General features: G+C 50.5%; 9 protein-coding genes across 9 annotated transcripts; 4 read left to right on the forward strand and 5 right to left on the reverse strand.

Moving 5' to 3' along the window:
• Nucleotides 1–1,216: 1,216 nt before the first annotated feature.
• Nucleotides 1,217–3,588, forward strand: A1O9_02003 (uncharacterized protein; the record flags this gene model as incomplete). Its single annotated transcript, XM_013407578.1, has 7 exons — nt 1,217–1,296; nt 1,344–1,597; nt 1,650–1,902; nt 1,962–2,529; nt 2,595–2,696; nt 2,748–2,809; nt 2,892–3,588. The coding sequence occupies 7 exons, from the start codon at nt 1,217–1,219 to the stop codon at nt 3,586–3,588; spliced, it is 2,016 nt and encodes a 671-aa protein (XP_013263032.1).
• A 663-nt stretch (nt 3,589–4,251) lies between these two features.
• On the reverse strand, nt 4,252–5,074 carry A1O9_02004 (uncharacterized protein; the record flags this gene model as incomplete). The annotated part of the gene is made up of 2 exons (XM_013407579.1): nt 4,252–4,661; nt 4,729–5,074. The coding sequence occupies 2 exons, from the start codon at nt 5,072–5,074 to the stop codon at nt 4,252–4,254; spliced, it is 756 nt and encodes a 251-aa protein (XP_013263033.1).
• Nucleotides 5,075–5,816: 742 nt separating this feature from the next.
• On the reverse strand, nt 5,817–7,219 carry A1O9_02005 (uncharacterized protein; the record flags this gene model as incomplete). Its single annotated transcript, XM_013407580.1, has 4 exons — nt 5,817–6,573; nt 6,626–6,781; nt 6,844–7,036; nt 7,090–7,219. 4 exons carry the CDS (start codon nt 7,217–7,219, stop codon nt 5,817–5,819), a joined length of 1,236 nt encoding a protein of 411 aa, XP_013263034.1.
• Nucleotides 7,220–7,529: 310 nt separating this feature from the next.
• Nucleotides 7,530–8,209, reverse strand: A1O9_02006 (uncharacterized protein; the record flags this gene model as incomplete). Its single annotated transcript, XM_013407581.1, has 3 exons — nt 7,530–7,874; nt 7,924–8,024; nt 8,101–8,209. 3 exons carry the CDS (start codon nt 8,207–8,209, stop codon nt 7,530–7,532), a joined length of 555 nt encoding a protein of 184 aa, XP_013263035.1.
• Nucleotides 8,210–8,665: 456 nt separating this feature from the next.
• A1O9_02007 (autophagy-like protein 3) lies at nt 8,666–9,837 on the forward strand (the record flags this gene model as incomplete). Its single annotated transcript, XM_013407582.1, has 2 exons — nt 8,666–9,201; nt 9,264–9,837. The coding sequence occupies 2 exons, from the start codon at nt 8,666–8,668 to the stop codon at nt 9,835–9,837; spliced, it is 1,110 nt and encodes a 369-aa protein (XP_013263036.1).
• A 605-nt stretch (nt 9,838–10,442) lies between these two features.
• A1O9_02008 (uncharacterized protein) lies at nt 10,443–11,288 on the reverse strand (the record flags this gene model as incomplete). The annotated part of the gene is made up of 1 exon (XM_013407583.1): nt 10,443–11,288. The coding sequence occupies one exon, from the start codon at nt 11,286–11,288 to the stop codon at nt 10,443–10,445; it is 846 nt and encodes a 281-aa protein (XP_013263037.1).
• A 1,883-nt stretch (nt 11,289–13,171) lies between these two features.
• On the forward strand, nt 13,172–15,674 carry A1O9_02009 (uncharacterized protein; the record flags this gene model as incomplete). Its single annotated transcript, XM_013407584.1, has 2 exons — nt 13,172–13,249; nt 13,299–15,674. 2 exons carry the CDS (start codon nt 13,172–13,174, stop codon nt 15,672–15,674), a joined length of 2,454 nt encoding a protein of 817 aa, XP_013263038.1.
• A 1,025-nt stretch (nt 15,675–16,699) lies between these two features.
• Nucleotides 16,700–17,056, reverse strand: A1O9_02010 (30S ribosomal protein S16; the record flags this gene model as incomplete). Its single annotated transcript, XM_013407585.1, has 1 exon — nt 16,700–17,056. The coding sequence occupies one exon, from the start codon at nt 17,054–17,056 to the stop codon at nt 16,700–16,702; it is 357 nt and encodes a 118-aa protein (XP_013263039.1).
• Nucleotides 17,057–17,829: 773 nt separating this feature from the next.
• Nucleotides 17,830–18,638, forward strand: A1O9_02011 (YjeF; the record flags this gene model as incomplete). Its single annotated transcript, XM_013407586.1, has 2 exons — nt 17,830–17,899; nt 18,025–18,638. The coding sequence occupies 2 exons, from the start codon at nt 17,830–17,832 to the stop codon at nt 18,636–18,638; spliced, it is 684 nt and encodes a 227-aa protein (XP_013263040.1).
• Nucleotides 18,639–18,818: the final 180 nt, after the last annotated feature.

Below are 18,818 nucleotides of genomic sequence, written 5' to 3' on the forward strand. Positions count from 1 at the left end.
TACACCCTCCAACCAGGCCGCCACAACAGCTAGTGCGACATCAAGAGGGAATCTCCTCACAAACATCATATGGAAGAGCGCTTGGAAATAATGCTGATCCATACTTTTAGCCCAAGATTGTTAGTCTCAGTATTCGAGTTGAAGGAAGCCTGTGTCGTATATCAATAGTGCGAGAGATGGCCATAGGCCGTTTACCCAGGATGAGCGAGGGTGGTGTGATGTTGCGCTATCTTAGTGGTTAAAAGGGGTCACCTGGCTTGGCAAACCTACTGTACTCCTTACAGATTGAGATGTACCTAGTAGTGGCGTCAAACCAAGTATCCTTTCCTTACATACGAAGTACGGAGTACTCCGTAGGCACATCTTCATACGGAGGCCCTCAACATGAACCTCCGCAGTGCTTGCGCCATCCGAGTTTCATTCCTGGTCAAGCAAATGTGTAACCCGGGAAGCCGAAGGCGCCATCCGCAAGGCTGACCCCCCTGGTGAAGCTGCAAACGTTTCAAGCATGAGCTATCCTGACTTGCTAGCTCGATGACCGAGATATGGCCATGACTCTTTTTTCTGCTGTTTGAACGCTTCTTCTCTGCTCTCGCCTGAAGTCGTGTGTGGATAGCGGCGGCTTATCACTTGATTTTGAGTCAATGAATTCACTGGGACGACAAAACGACTGGTAGGAGAAACTCCAGCGTCAGGTTAGTGCACAGCCTTATCAACTGCCTACCTGTGCATAAAGCATCTCCAAGAGGACCTATGCAGGGTCCAGTAAATACCCGCCCCCAAGACTAAATTCACACCATTTTGGCTTCCGACACTAGCTGCGACATGTAAAGGCTGTCGGGACTTTGCTCTTCCCCGTCTTCGATGCATAACTCACAAGCTAGCTACTTTCACGGGATCTTCCTGGCGTCCGCCTCAACCTTTCTGGACTGATCAAGCGGATATGGATCAGTACGTTGTTGGAAATGAATTCGGCATGACAAGGCAGACAGACGCCTTGAGCACCAGATCTCGTGCAACAATAGCTAGGAACCCTTGTCCGTCGGGCAACGGTTTCCCAACATTGCTTGTTCCCGAAGTTGAATATGTCTGTTCAGTGTTCACAATGAGGGCCGAAACGTCTGGCTCATGTCAACAGCCAAAGAACTCTTCGCTCAACCCTGCTGTTTAGAGCGCCACAGTCACATCGCTTCTATGGAGGATTCGACCATTCTAGATGGATTATGCATTGCTCGTATGCCCAGTGAGCTGGTCCTCACGAGCACGGCTCTGCAACAACGAAGACCGATATATCAAGTGAGCTTCCAACGGATATTCTGCACTGATCAACTAAAATCCTACAGGACCTCGCCTTCTCCTCCATTTGATACCCCAGGAATTGGAAGTCAATTTATCGTCGCAATGTTGAATCTCAATCATATGCTTTCTCTTCATTTTCTATCCCTTGTCACAACAGTGCATGCGCTAGTATTTGATAACCCAGCGTTGCTTGCAGCCAGCTCTCGCCAACTCTATGCTGCAGTAACACGTTCAGATACTCAGCGCCGAGCGGATGTCCTTACACCAGTGCATGGTGCCAGTCTAACATATTCAGATGGTCAGTAGTGCTTTCTTCACTCCAGACTTGGAATTCCTAACTCCCCGTTCAGGAGCTAGTGACAGTCGTGATGGAACTTCCTTCTCTTCAACCGTCTCTTTTCAATCCCGTAACCCACTGGTTGTGCTTGAACACATCGAGAACCTCATCGCCGATGTCCATTGTACGAGCACAAGCATCACAATCAGCTTTAACGACTTACGAGACTCCTACAGCGCTTGTGAGTCATGGTCAGATCTTGTGCAAGGACACCTCATTGTGTCCCAGGAAGGCTGTGTCCGAGAAGGATCCCGTGCCCCATTCAAGTAAGTAACCACTGACCTCTGAATTATATCAAACCTGCCTGACCAGGTGACTTGTCCAGGGTTCTGTCAATGACCTGCACACGAATGCAGCCAATAATCAGCTTGAGTGTCAGCCAAGTCAAGTGGCACGACGCTTTCCATGGATTTCGCGTCAGCTTTGGGCGGATCACAGAACCACTTGAACTATATAGCCACCAGAGGCCGATGCACGAAAAACGGCAAGAATCTGCGACTACCACCGCAGCTGACCCACTTGCGTCGTCCCTGATACCTTCTGGCCCAGTTGCAACTGCCACTGCCGTATCGATCGACCTCTCCCACGAAGGGGATGGGGGGAATTGGTTTCCTGAACTCAAAACCTCCGCCCTACAGCTTCCCATTGATATCGACTGCAAAGACTGCCTGACTAAGGGAAGTCTAGAGCTCTCGCAAGGAGAATGGGAGCTCCTGGACGCTGCAGACTGGCTGGATGCGGGCAGCTTCACAGATATCTTCAAGGTCGGTTTTGTACGGTTCAACCTCAAGGACTTTTTTGCACATGTTGAACTCCAGGTCACTCCATCGATCGAAGGCTCCGAATCCTTTGTGTTCTTCAGCTTGACGGTACCTGGTGTCACTGGCTTCACGGTAAGGGTCTAGATATACCTGCAAACATACCAGTGTGATCATGAGCTGACCCTGACAAACGACAGCTTCCTGAGATAGGTAAGGCCGGGCTCTTGCTCGAGCCACAGCTCAGTCTCTCGTGGAAACTTTCTGGCGCCGTTGAGTTGACCTATGGCTTTGAACTTGAGGTCCGTGGAACCTTCTCCCGACATGATTTACTGCTAAGTCTCCTTTCTTAGATTCCTAATCTCGACATTTTAATAAACTTCTCGGATCCGGGATCATCCCAGGTCACAGGCTTGTAAGTACCTCCACAATGGAGACAAGCCCGCCATGGATGCAGCACTACGCAACGGTATACTAACCAACATTCTTTCCGACAGGGACGACATTGGCCTCTCAGATCTACCATTCCAAGCCAACCTCGGCGACATCGAACTCTCCGTCGAAGTCTCCCTACAGCCACGAGTGACACTAGGAGTCGAGTTCCTCGAAGTCTTGACCGCAGAATCAGGGCTATTCATCGATCTTCCCAAAACAACCCTCGTGCTCACGCAGATAGCAACAGATACGTTCGATGCCAACTGCGAGCCCATGGCCACCACCGACTCCGATACCGACAAGGAAAACCTCCTACAAGACATCTTTCAGAACCTAACGCACATCACGACGGGCTACGAGGTCGGCATCGGGCTGGACCTGCGCGCGGGCACGAACTTCGACCTGGGGTCGCTCGGCGTGAAGAACATCGAGCTTACGAGCTCCCTGCCGCTGGTGGCGACCCAGCTCGACCGCCTGGCGGCTACGCAGTGCTTGGTTTTCCAGCCCGATGCGACCGGCGGGCCGGCGTTCGCGAAGGCCACCGAGGCGCTTGCTGATGCACAAAGTAGCATGGCAGCGGCCTCGGCCTCGAGTTCGTCGGCTCAGGCTGTTGCTTCGGCTTCTGCCGCTGCGTCGGAGGGTAGCTCAGATAAGGAGAACGCAGCTCATGGTACGTACATCTCGGCCTTGGGGTCATCGTTGCGTAGGGTTGGCTTCTATGGAGTTGTCTTTATAGGTAACTTGTACCTGAGCTTGTAATGTGTATGATATCATGTATAGATGACCAGAATCTTATGATTACCAGGTTTTCCTTCGGTTCGCTACTGTATGACCTGGCTGGAGAGGCGGATGGAAACCTTCGTGTACCAAAAGACCGGCGTGCTTCGAAACTGTTGTTGTGAACCATGCTCTCGCATAGCATCCTAAGTTTATTGCTTCCGGGTTTATACCATCCATTTGAGGGAAAGAGGCATGTATGTGAAGGCGTTAGTGACCTCTAGGAGTATCTGCATTCATACCCCTTCTGAAAAATGGAATTCCATACGATGACAGCAATTCTCATTGGCAGCATGCGAAGCCAATCAGCATGAATACATCGCAACAGCCCTCTGCTTTGCGTTGGAAATAGCCAAAGAGCTGCGCGATGATGATCGCTCGAAACAGTAAGATGCGGGTCTCCACGTTCCGTTCATTGAAGCAAAACAGAATAAGATAGACGTTGTCAGTGGGGTGTCTCGCCCCGTTGTATCTTGTCGTGGCAGGTAGATAGGTCCAGTCAACCAGCTGATGTCAACTCCATTAGCTTTTGAATAGATTGTTTGTTGATTGAGAGTCAAAGTGCGATTGCCAGGGAGTCCAAGACAGTCTTTCTCGTAGCATGACCACTTGCCACAAAACCCTGAGCAATGAATATGGCTTCGATCATGATCTGGACGGACTGAGAGGTCTGTTGAACCCGCCAACACGGTTCATGTACTGTCGGTACTCCGTCTTCTTCTCCTTTCTAACCCCATAAATCTGATTTCCAGGGACTTTGGTGTTGTGTGTGCTTTTGAACGAGGCAAATCCCATGGCCCTTCTCAGGAATGCGTCGTCCTCGTCTTCATCGACTGCCATAGCACCGCCGTTGGCCGCGGGTTGTGCCTGTCCTGGTCTTGGAGACGCCGCGCTTTTGGAGGGATTCTCTTCTGACTTCGCTTGGTCTCCTCGGGGTCGTACCCGATCACGGTCGAGTCTTCGAGGAGGCGATCTTGCGCGTACCGGTGTGCCGCCACCATTCTTCACGGGCGACCTCGATCGTGAATGTCGGTGGGACCACTCGCTGTGGTGATCTGGACTGGGTAAGTAAAGACTTAAGTTTGAAGATGTGAGCTGTTCAGACCTTTAGAGGAGCGGTACCAATCACGACTCCTGCTCCTGTTCCCGTGACCTCTATCATTGACTCTTCGATCTCTCCCACCTCCATCACGCCCTCGGTTCCTATCACGGTCCCGGTCTCGATATGAGTGCTCTCTCGATCGGCTGCGCTGCCGTTTCCTGTCTTCTTGATCGCGCGATTTTGACCTAGATCTCCTCCTGCGACCCTCATCACGCCGAGAGCTTCGACCTGGTTCTCTATTGTCCTCATGCTGCCATTTCGTTCTTGTATCTCGGCCGCTGGAACTTGGTCGTGGTGAACTACGACCGTCTCTGTCCAAAGGGGTCGCCACGTCTGTTCGCCTGGCTCGCTTTGCAGGTGGTTCATCCATTATTGTCGGGAAATTTTAGCCTGGAAGGGTTGGAAGCGCGGTCGTTGCATGTATCTGCAGGTGACAGATAACTTCCTGGCTGGTGGCCCTCTGGCGCAGCCAATGTTCCACCTCGCGCCAAGAAACCTTTCTGCGCTTGAGGCTTAACTACTTGTTCGTAGCCCACTTGCTCCACCGCAATCTTTTCCCCCCAGACGACAAGGCTGAGCTCTTGCTCCTTGTTAGGGGCAGGCTTGCCGGCAACTCCTTTACGCCAATGTACCACTATATTCCAGATAATACAAGCTGGTGGCCACAGGTAACATACAGTACATAGGCCGGTAAAGCCTGAGAAGTCATGGCTTCTCACTAGCTACATTGTTTCTTTTATGCCAAGCCGGAGGGATGAATGAAACGAATATCTCATTCTCCGTCACTCGAACGCTAATAAAGTTTCACGGACTTCTTTCCAGGGCGCATGATGGAGACGCACAGAGATTTTGTTATTGTTTGCTGGATAGGGTCAAATGTGACTGGTTCATACTAATACTGGGTGTAATTCAGAAGTTGAAATCAAACCCTAAGAGGTCCATCCCAAAGGACGAGTCATCGAGTCCAAGTATTCCAGCAGAATCAATTGGAAATCCGGTGTCCACGATATATGAAAGTTCTTGAGGATGATCTGCCGGCATGCTTGAGGCTGGCATATCTATGCCAAACTCATTAGTAAGAGCTTGAACTCATGGGGTTCGAGCCGAACTAACCCATTATTTTTGCGACCTTTAACAGGAGTTGGAGGTAATGCCTGCATCTATCGACAATATGGTTTCCTCTATCAATATTCTGCGTCGCTATTATTGCTTTGTTCAAAGTATCGATTGCATCTTTGGCTGTGACGCTGGTAAAATCGCTGTTGATTGTTTTGTTCCCTGGGTGACAGATGAGAAAGCACCCGAACACCACCAGTGCCGCGTTGAAAGCTAGCGAATGTGAGCCTGAATCATTGCGTGGGAAATAAATCTCACTGTAATAAAGTGTGTACCACCATGACCCTACAGATGTTCGTGTGGCATCTATAGAAGTGACGATCGAATGTACGATTGAGATAATCTCATCAGCAGTGTGCATGCAGACTTGAAGGCTGTGCGACCCTATTTGTCGTAGCATCTGAATATCGTGGCTGTCTCCAACCGATTCGGATCCAAAGTTGAGAAACCTGACGAGAATGGGCCGATGCAAGAGCAGTCGCAGATTAAGACACCTTAACGTCAACACTATGCGAAGTGTTTGAGCAATTTTCTGATCAGCGTTCAGGCGGGCCTGTTCTTTCATTGCTGTCAAATGGTTATAAGTCAATGTTCTGAGGTTTGGATGTAGATTATGCTCCCAAGAGGACAGTCTCTGCTCCAAGTTGAACAGTCTAGTCACCATTTCACCGGCGCCTAAGCGCTCTTCGCAGCTGATGTTATGCCCATAGAGCTGCTCAATGATGTCCCATAATACCCGGTACGCTTGTCTGCACTATGTTAAAACCTGAGAACCTGTCATGATGAATCAATTCAACCTACATTGTCGCAACATAAAAATGAACATTGAGACTGTTTCGAGCTTCGGCCGAAGAAGAAATGCCAGTGATCGGATAAAAGTCGCGCTCACTGGGCAACTCAAGCTTGACGAAACTTTCGGGAATTGTACATGGGCGACCGAATGTCATGGCCAATGCTCTGTGAAAGAAGCGCAGCGTTAACCTTAGACTGTTCTATCACAGACAGTGTTTCGTACATACCTATCATGAATCACGCAACCAAACCATGTTCGCTTCCTGATTTCGCGCTCGAGTGAAGGCAGCCCTTTGCAAGCCTCACTAGAATGGAGTCCCAACTGCATCGCCGCCTTCATGGCTAGTCCATGGACCACCCAAGCTTCTATTGATTTCTGGGTTCCCTGAAGGTATTGTCCCATAAGGAGAAGACACTGTACTGTAAACGCAAGAGCATTAGTAGAAGATTGGATAGAGTTCTCAATAGCGTACCAATCTCCAAACTCGTGCCTCGCAGCATCAGCTTGCCGCAAAGCCCATACGCGCGTTGATAGTAGACATCCGACTCCTGAAAGCGTTTTACCGCGTCGACATTGTCGTCGATCGTGGTACTAACAGCCATTGCGAGTATTATATTGAATAAACCAAGCCAGGATCTCCTCACTGAAGGGTACTTTGTCTTCTTGATTTGTTGATAGGTTGCGAAGAATGTGTCTTCGTGAACATAAGGGAAAAAATATCCAGGATAGCTGAAGTAGCGATGCAGTAGATCTATGACTTGTGGCTCGGGGGGGATCATAAAGATGTCAGTCTTTTCTTGAATCTTCTCGCCAGGGTTTGATTGAGGCGAGCATAGCCTTGAAAAGTTGAGTAGTCCACCATCCCTGAATCTCTCTGAGCTGGGATTCCCTTGTGGAGAGTGAAAAGATACGTTACTGCTGTTTCTTGCAGCCTGTGATATTTGACGTAGAAATGCGATATTGGATGATGGCCCTGTTGTTACTGAGCAAGAAGACGGGCAGGACTTGAGGAGGCATACCAAAGAAGCCCGATTCTTCCTCATTCACGAATACGACGGCGCCCATGGCATCAACCTGCTCGCTTTCCTTCTCTGAATCTTGTAATAGGATACTGTTTGTAATGTTCTGGCAGCTGGAGCCACTGGATTCCCCTGAGCCCGAATCTTCTCGGTGCCGCATTTCATGAAGCTGTCCTTGAACATTTTCGAGAGCTGATTCGACGATCTTAAGACGATCTTCCAACGTTGAGAGATAACTCTGTAATTCAGACGGGTTGATAAAATCTCAATTAACGAAGAAAACTTACTCTTTTCCTGCGATTACATTCGTTGAGGTCGTGAGCTGGTGGTATTCGCAATCGAATCCCATTTTCTGACAAGACAAGCAAGTTGGTCTCCGCCCATCGCACTATATCGACATCATGTTAGCAAAGCAGCAGGCCTAAACATAGAGCAAGTACCTACACGAATTTTCCTCGTCCTACAAGGAGCGCAGGCTAGTGCAGTTCTACGTCTCTTGTTCTCAGCCTTGCTTTGGGGGCTGGCCACCTCGTCATCCAGTCCAGGATCATCTCTTGAACGTTTGGATGCCATGCTAACGAGGATATCACTAAGCTGAGGGGATTTTATCTCCGGATCGAGAGACATTCGACTTAGACCATTGCACATATAACAGCCTTTTCATGGGCTAAAAGTTGGATCTGGTCCTACAATTTAAATTCACGAAATGATGATGCTGGAAGAATCCGGGGAAGTCGGGAACGAAGGGCTGTGGGAAAAGCCTTAGGAGCACGTGCCAGAAACCTCCATGGCCCCTTCAGCCTTACCACGTGAGAGGCTGCCAACGTGCAAACCTAGCAAACATTTCTAGGCTGGAGGGGCAACCTGATTCCAAGTTAGTCGAGGGATCCTTGAGGCACACGTACATCACCTGGTCCACTATTGATTGAATGGCCGCCTATTACTCCGTCCTGTCTTACCTTCCTCCTCCAAGCATCAAACCACCTACTTCTGAATCTCACACCTCGTCTGCACTTGACAATTGATAAGATGAATCTCCTGCACTCAGCGTTAGATAAGGTTCGCGACCGCTATGCACCGATCAAACACACCTCGACCTTTCGATCAACGGGGCAGATTACTCCTGAAGAGTTCATTCTCGCAGGCGACTACCTAGTATACAAGTTTCCCTCTTGGTCGTGGTCAGATGCTTCAAGTCCTGCCCGCCGCGTTAACTATCTACCTGCCGGAAAGCAATTCTTGGTTACGCGCGGGGTACCATGCCACCGGCGGCTAGACGATAACTTCGCTGGCGGAAACGGCGCAGCGGATGATTTAGTTCGTGATGGGTTTCTGGGCGGCCCTGACGATGAAGCTGGCGCCGATGACGAAGGATGGCTGCGAACAGGCGGCACAACAGAGAAAGAGCAAGAGGGGTTGAGAGGTGAGGTGAGGACCATGTCTGAAAGCGGACAACTAGGTAAGAAAGCCAGCGAAGAGGAAGAGGAGGAAGAAATCCCTGATATGGAAGATGAGGACGACGACAATGAGGCGATTATTCGCGACAAGACCGAGGGTGCTTCTGCGTAAGTCTCTCAGGCCGCCATCTCTCTTCGTTTGCCACTATACTGACGATCCGCGAATACAGACCTTTCCGATCATACACACTCTACATCACCTATACGCCCTACTACCGAACACCACGAATGTACCTTTCGGGTTATTTATCGCCGTCTGAACCGCTTGCGCCGCACTTGATGATGGAAGACATCGTAGGAGACTACAAGGATAAGACCGTGACACTGGAAGACTTTCCATTCTTCGACGCTAGTGTGAAGATGGCTTCAGTCCACCCATGCAAGCATGCCAGCGTCATGAAAATCCTGCTCGACCGAGCCGATGCAGCCCTGAAATTGCGCCTGGAGAAACAAGCCGCTGGTCAGGCCAGCAGCACAGCAGTTGTTTCTGGCATGGAAGGTCTGATCGACGATACAGCCAGACTCCATTTACAGAAAGAGGAGCGCCGAGGCCACGAAGCTGGAGTCAAGGCAGCCTCAGGGGGCGCGGGGGATGAATGGGAGGTCCTCGATGAGCAAGATGCAGGCAAGGACGAGGAGAGCGAGAAGGTCGCCATCCGCGTCGACCAGTATCTCGTGGTTTTCCTAAAGTTCATGGCCAGTGTTACGCCGGGCATTGAACACGACTTTACAATGGGCGTCTGAAACCAAGTTTCAACGTGTTTGGCGCACTCCACGGCGGCACAGCGCGTCCTTGGTTATGATGGGATAACGAGCATATGAAGCGAATCGATTATGCGTCACTTTGACGTAGGGATGGATGGGGTCCTTCCACCGCAGGGCATGCTAGCGTTTTGCAGGCATTGGATACGAGCACACACGCGATTCAATCAGTCAGTCCCCTGATTATGAATAGCGACCAAAAATCGAAACTAATATCAATAGCATTAAGAATATAACTGTGTTCGTGGAATTGAGATATAATCCATGCCTAGAAAGAAAAGCCTCACATAAGGTCTGGTTGCGTTTCATTTTCCCAATTCGCCTGCGATGCATATCAAAATCCGAGCTCAATTTCAATTCATTGCCCGGCCCAAGTTTGGGCAGGCTTTTCACCGGCATAATATGTCGAGTCTCGGGGTACGTGGGCTGAAGTCATTCGGCGCGGCGTCCATCGGCTTTGTGCCAAATGGATCGGCGTAGCATGCGGCCCGTAGCCTAGTTGCCAAAGTTCTTCGTCATTTTTCAAGCGCTCGGTGCGATCAATCAAGATGAACTGTTCCCACGTAGCCTTTCCTAGACCCTTCGAGTCACAGACCAAGAGTTTTAGTCGCAGTGCCAACCGAACCGGAAACACCCTTGCTGACACCATCAACTGCACTGCTCGCCTTGCCAGTCGGTCCCGTCGAGCTGGGACGGGGAGCAAGCTTTCGTGGATGCGACTGGTTCTCCTTGCCGTCTGCATGGTACTGTGCTCCCGTGCTGGAGCCTTTCTCTCCCTTATCGCTTTTCTCAGTCTTCCCAGGCTTACTCGGCGTTTCGTTGTGTTGTTGCTCCTCCGAAGATCCAGTTACGGCAGATTTCAAGTCCGGACCCTCACCATTCAGTGGGTTTCCGTTGACGCCAGGGAGGTCATTTAGTCCGCTGGCCTTTGATAACCCGTCCGCCAGATCGGTATGCACACCGGGGACGTCCTTCTGGTTGAACCACTTGACGATGAAATAGGCAGCCATGCCCCACAGCCAGATAAACACCGCCGCGCCCGTCGTGAAGAACAGTATCGGTAGGAGAATAATCAACGCGAACCCCACGGCGGCCACAATAAAGAGTAACGCCCCCAGCACGCCGACCAGGATCCCAGCCAGCAACGCGAAGATGAACACTGTCAGCGTCATGAGGGCAAACAGGGCCAACGGCATGCAGCTCAGCGCGATCTGCGAGAGCAGGAAGGACGCCAGGTAAGGCCGTTCCGTGGCGAACTTCATTAGCCATGCTTTCCACTGCTCGCGTTTCTCCGGCGGGAAGAATCGATCGAGGAAGTTCGAGGAGAAGTTTACCAGGTTGTTCACGCCGCCTTGCAGCACTCCTGTCACAGTGCCCAGGCCGGTGCCAGATAGACCGCCGCCGGCAAGAGAGGTCACTGGGTCGACGGACATTCTCTCAGAAATGGACCGTGCAAAGGTCTGGTTCGAGAATTGTTTGAGAAAGATATACAAAATAGTCCAAGCTTCGACGGGTCGCCGCTGTACGTGAACTGATGCTGTTCAATTGCAACTCAAGCTCAGCCTTCCAAATGCATTTACATCAGACTGTACCACTCCTTCCGACGCGTCAAGAGTCTTGTAGGTGACAGATGGAGAATGAGCTCTGCGTGCAGTCAAGTCTAGTCGAGGGAAAAGAAGCTGGCACCAGGTGTGGCACAGCAATGGGCAAAGTGGGAAACCGGATTTTGGGTGGTGCTTTGTTTCATGGTGACGTTTTTGACAGGGATGCTCCATTTGTGGCGGTGCCGTGCGGAGAGTCGCTGCCTATGAAACTACTGACATGTGATGATGGAGCGGGTAGTTGATCGGCGGCCGCAAGGCTAGATTCGACAGGGGTAGGGGGAACCGGTAACATTATGAGATGCAAAACCCTCATCTTGACATACATGGAAGCAATGGCAGAACTGGGACGCGTGAGATCCCCATAGATACAAGCTTGTTAGACTAAACAAATGAACAAATCTGCCAACATCTTTGGCCGATCATAATATCGGCTGTGTGTTGCGTGGCGCACACTCTTCAACAAGTCAACTCATTTCTTTCAACAGAGATGGTTTTGTCAGCAGATCTCTACTTCTCATCACCTACATGCTGCTGTTCAGATGCAGTTGCACTCTAATTCACTACTCTACTCCAAGTTAAGACCCCTACAGTTTGCATTTACAACACCAATAGCCCTTCCACGTTGACTCTCCGCCTCTGAACCTATTGAATTCCCGTCAAGTTAGCATTTCAATAGCTCATGATCTTATAGACTGTCTGGCTTTTCCACATTGACTCATACTCATTTGAAATGACATACCCGCATGATTTGATGCCTGTGTAACACAATCAAGAGATTGTAGCTTGGATTGTAAACTCAAACTGTAGAGCAAAGATGATAGAGTCGTTCGATCAGTAGATTCGATGAGCGAATAAGCTGCCTGACGGAGCGACTAGAATGAAGAGGTTGCCGGAAGTGTATTTAGTGTAGCATTTATATTCTGACGATCGACCCCCTGTACCTTCAGCAGTGCCTTATCTTTTTCATGTTGGCTGTGAGTCAAGCTCTCTTTTGTGAGACCCTTCCATATCTTTGATTAGAGCTTGCGGTCTACGCTGAAGAATAGGGAGCAGTTTGTTGGTGTTCTTACCAACTGATTGTGCAAGCAAAGTATCAAGAGCACTGTTTGGACAACCCTAGCAGATGAAGCAAATCAGTATTCTTTGACAGAGGGTTGAAGAATGTTGTATCATCCAGCCAATCATCCAAACAGCCAATCTGAGCCGCAGATTGTTCGTGAAGCTTGCCACTGTTGTCTTGATGACCCTGTTCATCACACTTTAAGACGTCATGCCAAATATCCAAGCAAAGCTCATTGATGTTTGCCCGTGTCAATGATTTGCGCAAACAAAGGCGGGGAATAAGCCTGAGAGGGATAAAAGTTGTTGTCAGTGCTTATGGAGGAATTTCTCCTGATCCTTAGAGCATTGACATATACCTAAGTATAGTGCTCAGGTGGATCCTTCGCCTTGCCACTTTGACCAGGGCCGATGCCAAGCGTTGATGGAGCTAGCAACAAGGCTGCGCTACGTCATCCGGCAAGGCTGTCAGCCTGTCACGCTCTCGCAATACTTTCCCTTGGTGGGGTCGCTCGCCGTGAAGTTCGACGGTTGACTGCTCACTTCTACTTCCACTTCCACTTCCGCTTCCGCTTGACTGTGATTTTCACCTTGGTTGTTCTTTCGTTTGTGTCAAATCATCTCATGATCGTTCAGTTTCTTGTCGCGCGACAATGAGTGGATCTAGCAGTCAGCCTGGCTCAGCGCCAGTGTTCAAGCTCAGCGCGGTTCTTGAGGGACACACTGGCGATGTAATTCCACCGCGCAGCCTCTACGTTTCCCAAGACTGACATTGGACAGGTTCGAGCTGTCCTTCTTCCTGACCCTTCCTTCGCCATAACCGCTTCACGCGATGGTTCAACCCGCGTGTGGAAACGCACCTCCGAATCTCCCCCTCTGTACGATTCCATGGAATCATCGCATGGGGCCCAATTCAAGACCTGCCTCGCATATGTCCCACCATCCAAGGAGTTCGCAGATGGCTTAATACTATCATCTGGTCAGGATGCACTGATTGAAGCTCGACAGCCCGCATTGACAGCAGATGTCAATGCCGACGCCATCATGGTGGGACATGCCAACCAGGTCTGCTCACTGGATGTCTGTGCTTCTTCGAACTACTTTGTGAGTGGAAGCTGGGACAGTACGGCAAAGGTCTGGGAAGTTGGCAGATGGGAAGCCGCAGTTGAGCTACACGGACATACCGCTACAGTATGGGCAGTTCTAGCATACAGCCGAGACACGATTGTTACGGGTTGTGCAGATCGAGCAATCAGAGTCTTCGACCTCCGAGGGAAACTGCTGCGGTCATGGGATGGAAAGGACATCGTCCGCGCGCTAGCAAAACTCCCCAAGGACCACCCCAGTGGAGCAGAGATTGTATCTGCAACCAACGACGGCGTCATTCGTTTATGGACCCTGAGAGGCGAACTCATCGCTGAGCTATTTGGCCATGAGTCTTATATCTACTCATTATCCGTCTTACCATCAGGCGATATCATCAGCTCTGGAGAAGATCGGTCTGTTCGTGTGTGGCAAGGTACCAACTGTGTCCAGGTCATCACTCTCCCAGCACTCTCGGTCTGGTCTGTGTCTGTCGGACAGAATGGTGACATAATCGTTGGATCAAGCGACAAAATGGCCAGAATTTTCACTAGAGAATCTGAAAGACTCGCAGATGCAGAGGGTTTGGCTGCATTCGAAGAGTCTCTATCAGCATCTAGCATCCCTACGCAGCAGATGGGCGATTTCAACATGACTGATCTTCCAGGCGAAGATTTCCTGCAACGCAAATCCGGCACCAAAGAGGGACAAAGTCAGATCATCAAAGCAGCTGACGGAAGTAAAGTTCTCTACCAATGGTCAATGTCTCAAAACGCATGGATTGCCATTGGCCAAGTTGTGGACTCATCAGGAGCCTCGAGTGGAAACAAGCCCACTCACAATATGAAACAGTACGACTATGTGTTTGACATTGACATCGAAGATGGCAAACCTCCCCTTAAACTACCCTTCAATGTCACTCAAAATCCTTACGACGCCGCCACCAAGTTTTTGCAGGACCACGAGCTCCCAATGTCGTATCTGGAAGAGACTGCCAACTTTATCATCAAGAACACACAGGGCGTCACATTGGGTCCTTCGCAAGGACAGCAACAACAACCGGCTGGTGCTGATCCTTGGGGGACAGAACAACGATATAGACCCGGTGAACCTCCCACTTCGTCGTATCGAGCACCCCCACAAGCATCTGCCCAGAAGTCGTTACCACAGAAGCAGTACTTAGCTATCGTGATGGGTAAACCATCTGCTGCATTGGGTCAGATTGTGAAGCGAAACAACGAATACTCCGACCCTTACGAAAAGCTCTCAGTTGCTGAGCTGGAGAGTTTGACCTCGTTATCTCAGCAGCTTGAGAAATACAATTTCCAAGCAAAACCGTCCTTACCCACTTCACCCGCCCTCAAATCTGGCGTGGAGGCGCTCCTCAAGGTCGTCACACAATGGCAACCTCCTTCCAACCGTCTTGCTGGTCTTGACCTCTTGCGGTTCATCGCTGTGGCCGCCTACGACTTCCCGGATATCGTTTACCTGGGTCATGACGCCGTGGGTAATGTCCTCGGTAGCGGCATCTTCGACCCAGACTTCATCCGCTCGAATAATAAGCCTGCTATGGTAGCAGCTCGTTTCCTCTCAAATGCTCTGTACGGCTCTCCTGGTGCACGAGCAATGGTCCAAATTCACATCGACGACATCATTGCGCGCGCGAAGCCATTGAAATCACCCGCCGCTTCTGACACCGCCGTTGCCATTGCACTGTCTACGCTCTACATGAACCTCGCAGTTGTCCTTACAACAGACAAGACAGCCGACGCAGACACCTACGCCAGCTACGGCCTGGAACTTCTTGAGGAGCTAACAGCACTTCTGAAATCCTGCCCAGCAGTTGACCATTCTGCAAATGCCAACCCCTCTGCACAATCAACTGAGCCAGCTTACCGAGCTCTTGTGGCACTGGGCACCGTGATCGTCGGCTTAGACAGAGATGATTTGAACAACGCAGCCAAGGAGATCTTGGGAGTTCCTGGCTTGCTGAATGATCTGAAGGCAAAAAAGTACCTGGAAGAGCCAAGGTTCAGACAAGTGGCCATGGAGCTCATCGAGGCATTGCGCTAATCCAGCGATTTTCAACCATCATTTGAATGAACTCTCGCGAACCCAGATGCTGCTCGGTCTCTCCAACCCGTACTGATGCAAATATATCAATTATCATCATAAGACGAGCTTCAACCTGAGAAATTCTTGGGAACCCCCCCCCCTCCCGCCCCAACGACACCTCCGAGCTCGCAATCGATAAACCCTGTGAGCCCGGTTGATGGAATTTATTACACGATTTCGCGCGATCATCACGAGACTCAAAAATAGAATTGCATTGGCATAGCGCAATAGGGCAATGGACATTCAGCTTCCTGACCATGCCGTTAAACGAGAAAGGCACAGACAGATGAGAAACGAAAGCTTCAGGCCACTAATGCTTTTTTGCGTGGGAGCCGGGCTTGGTTGAGTACGACTACTACTTCCAGGTAGATAGATACTACACTAATCAGCCCAACAAAATGTGAAGAAGCTAGCTATCCAATGATTTTTTCTCTTCATAGGCGATAATGCATCCTGTAGGAGGAGATGTCCCTCGTCAGTTCCTCCCACGGTCGCCCTTTCTGCTCGATTCATTGTATATACAAGTCAAATGTACTAGTACATGTGTCCGGAAACGCCGCGCCATGCTGTGCTCAATATTACAATGCCCATGTCTGCGCTATCTCATGCCAGACCTTTCCTCGGCGCGTCACTCAGTCGCGCGGAACGAGCCGGGGCTCTCTTCCTCTTTTCTAGAGGTTTAGGTGTGTTTCAGATATAGGAAGCGGTGGCGTGGTTATAGCGGTTCTGGCTGAGGTGTTGTCTGGGCTCCTGGTATATGTGTTCTCATGGCTTCTCGTTGGAGCAACGTCGGTTTCTTCTCCATCAGACCGATCTATAGGTGAATAAAAGCGGCAGAGGTCAGTATAAGATTTCCTACCAGCATGATTGCTCTGAGGTTCTTCTTAAAGAAAAGAATCATGCAACAAGGAGGAGGGAGGTTAGTCCCCAGATGGCTGCCGGGACGAGCTCAAAGCAACAGAGACTGCATCCATCAAGCCCTCCTATTTTCCCGCCTGTCGTCTCCCATCCTCCTTGATTCGAACCAATGGAGACCAAGCACTCACCATACAAAGCAACTTCTCCACAGGCTCGGTAGGCTGGGCGCCGACACCCAACCAGTACTTGGTGCGGACGGTATCGAGCTTGATGTCCTTGTACTTCTTGGGTTTAAACTTCTCGCCGCCGGGTGTGAATTCGGGGGTGTCGTGGGAGGCAAGCGGCGTCTGAGGGATCGGGTTGTACGTGCCTAGCACCTCCATTGGTTTACTGTTGCGCGCTGTCTTCGCTTGTGACAGGACGATGTTGTAGATGGGCTTGCGTTTTGTCCCGAAGCGCGCCAGGCGGATGCGGAGGACCATGTCTGGTGATGGTGGTTTGATTTTCGGCGCTTTGATGGGGGAAACTGGAAAGGAGCGGAGTTCTACTTAATTCAGCTGCTCTTCGGATAAGGGTATCAGTGGATGGCGGGAACGGAGTCGTGCGCTATGGAAATGCAAGAGTTGTTCAAGACTGCGGAGGCACTGAGGGAGGTTTGGCCAAAATTCTATGACGGACTCCGATTGGTTGGGAGGCGACCTCTGCCAAGCATGACGATATGCTTCAAGGAAAGGCAGCAAAGGAACCCCATGATTCATGAGACATTACACGGAAAAATTTCTTGTTCTGCGACGAATATTATCAGATTCCATCGATAGAAAGAGACCAGCTTCACTCTTCCCATCAAAAACATCAGCCCAGCAGCAGCCCTGTGTGAGTATTACCGGCACTTGGGCTCTCGCCGGATCATACCACTCTTGGCTTTCCTGATATCAACCTTACGCAGAAGCATATCTTCCTTGAAATCAACAACCTACCTACCAAATAATATCCTCGATCTCGCTACATGCTATTTCGCTCTTTGCCCCAAAGACGAATTCTCAAACCATTTATCACTGCCAAAAAGTTCTCCAGGATGGCGCTCAAGGTAAGTCAAGGAAGAGAAGTGGATCCTTGATTTCAGGGCCACGCCTATATGTGAAGGCTATTTCGGGGGTGAAAACACTTTTGGAACTCGTTGAACTGACCATGCCAACTCTCTATCCACAAATAGACTCTCGGAGCGAAAAAGGCAGCAGAGCTAGACCAAGAGCTGATGAGCGAAGAAGGCGGGTTTAGTATCGACCAGCTCATGGAACTGGCTGGGTTGAGCGTTGCACAAGCTGGTGAGTCCAGACCTACTGTATTTGATTCCGGTAGCAAAAGTCCTGCGGCAAGGATCGAAAGGAATGCATCTCGACAGAGTTCAAACTTCAGGACATCCACTTACAGACTCCCATTTCCGAAACAGTCTACAGGGTCCACCCACCCTCCTCAGGGCCCATGGTCCTCATCGCCGCGGGACCCGGCAATAACGGCGGCGACGGGCTCGTGGCCGCCCGCCACCTCCACCACTTCGGCTACACGCCAACCATCTACTACCCAAAACCCACCAACCAGCCCATCTTCAGCGGTCTCCAAAAGCAACTGCATCACCTCTCAATCCCGCTCCTCACAACCCCCGAATCATTCACCTCAGCCCTCCAGTCGAGTGACCTTGTCGTCGACGCCTTGTTCGGCTTCTCCTTCCACCCGCCCGTGCGCCCCCCGTTCGACACCGTGCTGCGGGACATCATCACTGCCAGGAAACCCGTGCTGTCCGTCGATATCCCATCGTCATGGGACGTCGAGGCCGGTCCGCCGTCGGGTGACGACCAGGTAGGGCATGACTTCATGCCGGAGTATTTGATCAGCTTGACGGCCGCAAAGCCGAGTGTGAGACATTTCAAGGGGAAACGGCACTTCATCGGCGGCAGGTTTCTGAGTGCTAAGGTAGCCGAGAAGTATGGGCTTGAGGTCCCTGAGTACAACGGCGTGGACCAAATTGCGGAGGTGGATGTCGGTGTCAAGGTGGAGAAGCTGTGAGATCAAGTGATGCAATGTACTTTGTACAGCCCTGAAAAGCATTCTCACAACGAAACGCAAGATGCAATAAATCGAGGAAAAGGTTTAGGACAACACCTGATGCTGTGATCATGATTTGATACATGATTTGACACAATCTGGCTTTCTCACAGGGACTAATTTGCAGTAGATGAACTTTGG

This window comes from Exophiala aquamarina (genome assembly GCF_000709125.1).
Source record: "Exophiala aquamarina CBS 119918 chromosome Unknown aczIA-supercont1.2, whole genome shotgun sequence".
In the NCBI taxonomy this organism is placed as follows: domain Eukaryota; kingdom Fungi; phylum Ascomycota; class Eurotiomycetes; order Chaetothyriales; family Herpotrichiellaceae; genus Exophiala; species Exophiala aquamarina.